General features: G+C 49.1%; 1 protein-coding gene across 1 annotated transcript in view; it reads right to left on the reverse strand.

Annotated features, from left to right (window-relative positions):
- The window catches only part of LOC106816142, an 8,469-nt gene that overhangs the window by 1,636 nt on the left and 4,342 nt on the right, over positions 1-2,491 (reverse strand). Inside the window, exons 7-9 of the mRNA XM_014820698.1 lie at positions 1,535-1,763; positions 890-1,092; positions 190-426 (exon numbers count right to left, since the gene is read on the reverse strand). Of these exons, the coding sequence (XP_014676184.1) occupies positions 190-426; positions 890-1,092; positions 1,535-1,763 (669 nt within the window). The remainder of the gene's footprint in view (positions 1-189; positions 427-889; positions 1,093-1,534; positions 1,764-2,491) is intronic.

Raw genomic sequence — 2,491 nt, forward strand, 5'->3', positions numbered from 1 at the left:
TGTGTGTGTCGTAGCGTAGTGTAGTGTGCGTGCGTGTGTGTCGTCGTGCGTGTGTGTGTCGTGTGTGTGTCGTGCGATGTGTGTGCGTGCGATGTGTGTGTGTGTGTGCGTGTGCGTGTATGTGTGTGTGTGTGTGTGTGTGTGTGCGTGCGTCATTGTGCGTGCATGTGTGTGTGTGTGCGCACAGGCCTCACCTTCGAACACGGTGATGAGGATATCTACGGCTACGCTGCGTGGCGACCCCGGCACCTCGCACGTGTACACTCCCGAATCTTCGCGCCGTACGTCCGCCACACGCAGCCTGACGACCCGCCGTCCACCCTGCAACATCACCGTCACGCTCAGACGATCGTTGTGCGCGAGCACAGCGCCACCTGTCGTCAGCAGCGTCGACTGTCGACCGGGTTTCGTCAGCTTCCAGACGACCTGTACGGCGTTGTAGAGGGTTTCTGTTTAGTTAGCGAAGCAGCGATGGCAAGAAAAGACGGTAGCGAAATAATTTACTTTTAATGTCACAGACAGCACACGTTATTGCTATGTTATTGTTAATGTATTAAAAATAGTCTGTGATCATATAATGTGTAATAATGATTAGTATAATAATATAATATATGTAATATATATATAATATATGCTGCTGCTGCTGCTGCTGCTGCTGCTGCTGCTGCTGCTTCTGCTGCTACTGCTACTGCTACTGCTACTGCTACTGCTACTGCTACTGCTACTGCTACTGCTACTGCTACTGCTACTGCTACTGCTACTGCTACTACTCTACTCTACTACTACTACTACTACTACTACTACTACTACTACTACTACTACTACTACCACTACTTCTTCTACTACTAATAGTAATAATATTAATAATAATAATAAATAAACTCGTTACGTTGCGGTTTCCGACGTTGGCCGCTACGCAGGTCAGCTCCAGGGTCGCTCCGGCCGGAACGTCCGAATCTTGGCTGACCTCCAAGATCGTCGGCCCGTCGACATGGGGACCGGACGGAATGACGTCCTGAATCGACGGTGGCTCCCTCTTGATGGTCGGCGGAACGACCAACGTTACGGAGTCTCCCGGTATTCTTGGACGCACTGGATGGGAAACAGACTCCGTTAGTATTCAATATGTGCTCGGATTTAAGCGAACGCGGCAGTGCCGCCATCTACTGGGGCTTTTATTAAGCTTCAGTTAGAACGATGATAGAACAAGACAGCACCTTGTCAGACACATCAGAAATATGTACGACTATCGCATGTCATAAATATCAAGGGTTTCGCAGGACATATCACTTCAAACCGTTGACAGTTTACCTTTGACATTTCTTTTACTTTCGTCGCCATAGCTATTTTGCTATTTTGCTATTTTTATATATAATTATAATAATAATTACTTTAAATGTAATTTATTATATAATTATACATATTAATCGTTATTATCCTATACTACCATGTAATTAACTCCTATCTTTTTCTCTCGCACACACACCGCCCCCGACCCGCCCCCGCGTGCGGGTATATAGGTATATAACCTCACCTCCCCTAACGGTGATCGTGATGGTGACAACGATGGGTTCCCGCGCGGGAACCTCACACGCGTAGTTTCCCTGGTCCTCCCTGCCCAGGTTAGCGATCCTCAGTCTGACGATGCGACGTCTGGCGTCCCCCGATAGCTGCACGCTCAGACGATCGTTGTCGTCGACGACAGCGCCATCTGACGTCAGTAGGATGAGTTCTCCGCCAGGGCGCTGGTACGTCCATATTACCTGCGCGAAGGGAAAGGCGTTCGTGTGAGAGAGCAATGCAGAAAGAGAGAAGGAGAAGAGAGAGAGAAAGAGAGAGAGAGAGAGAGAGAAGAGAGCGAGAGAGAGAAGAGAGAGAGCGCGACGAGAGAGAGAGAGAGAGAGAGAGAGCGCGCGAGAGAGAGAGAGAGACAGAGACAGAAAGAGAGAAAGAGAGAGCGAGTGAGAGAGAAGATGAGCCCTAAATCTGCAATTGAAAGGTAACTGTAATTAAAAAAATCTACCCAAATCTGGGAGCCGGACATGACGCTGCGCTGACCACCAGATGGCAGCTAGATCGCGCGCGCGCGCCTGCAGACGTGCATGGGGGAGAGGTCGCTGCAGTAGACTATAATTATGACTATATAGCGTCGACATACGAGATGCCCGACAAGCGTTGATGAGCTAATTAGGTGGCCGTGCATTAACACGCTCCCGCTCAGAGTCAACGTTAATTTACATGCAAAACACCTGAATCAAGACGCTGCCTCGATTCTTTTACGTCGCACTCGCTAATGGGTTCGTTAATGACATTCACAACATGTGTGTCCCCCTGCCTTCCTCCCCCACTCTTACACAAACATGCACGCGCGCACACACACGCACGCACACACGCACGCACACGCACGCACGCATGTACGCACGCATGTACGCACGCACACGCACGCACGCACGCATATATATATATGCTATATATATATATATATATATAT

This window comes from Priapulus caudatus, unplaced genomic scaffold (assembly GCF_000485595.1).
Source record: "Priapulus caudatus unplaced genomic scaffold, Priapulus_caudatus-5.0.1 Scaffold1298, whole genome shotgun sequence".
NCBI classification, from domain to species: Eukaryota; Metazoa; Priapulida; class Priapulimorpha; order Priapulimorphida; family Priapulidae; genus Priapulus; species Priapulus caudatus.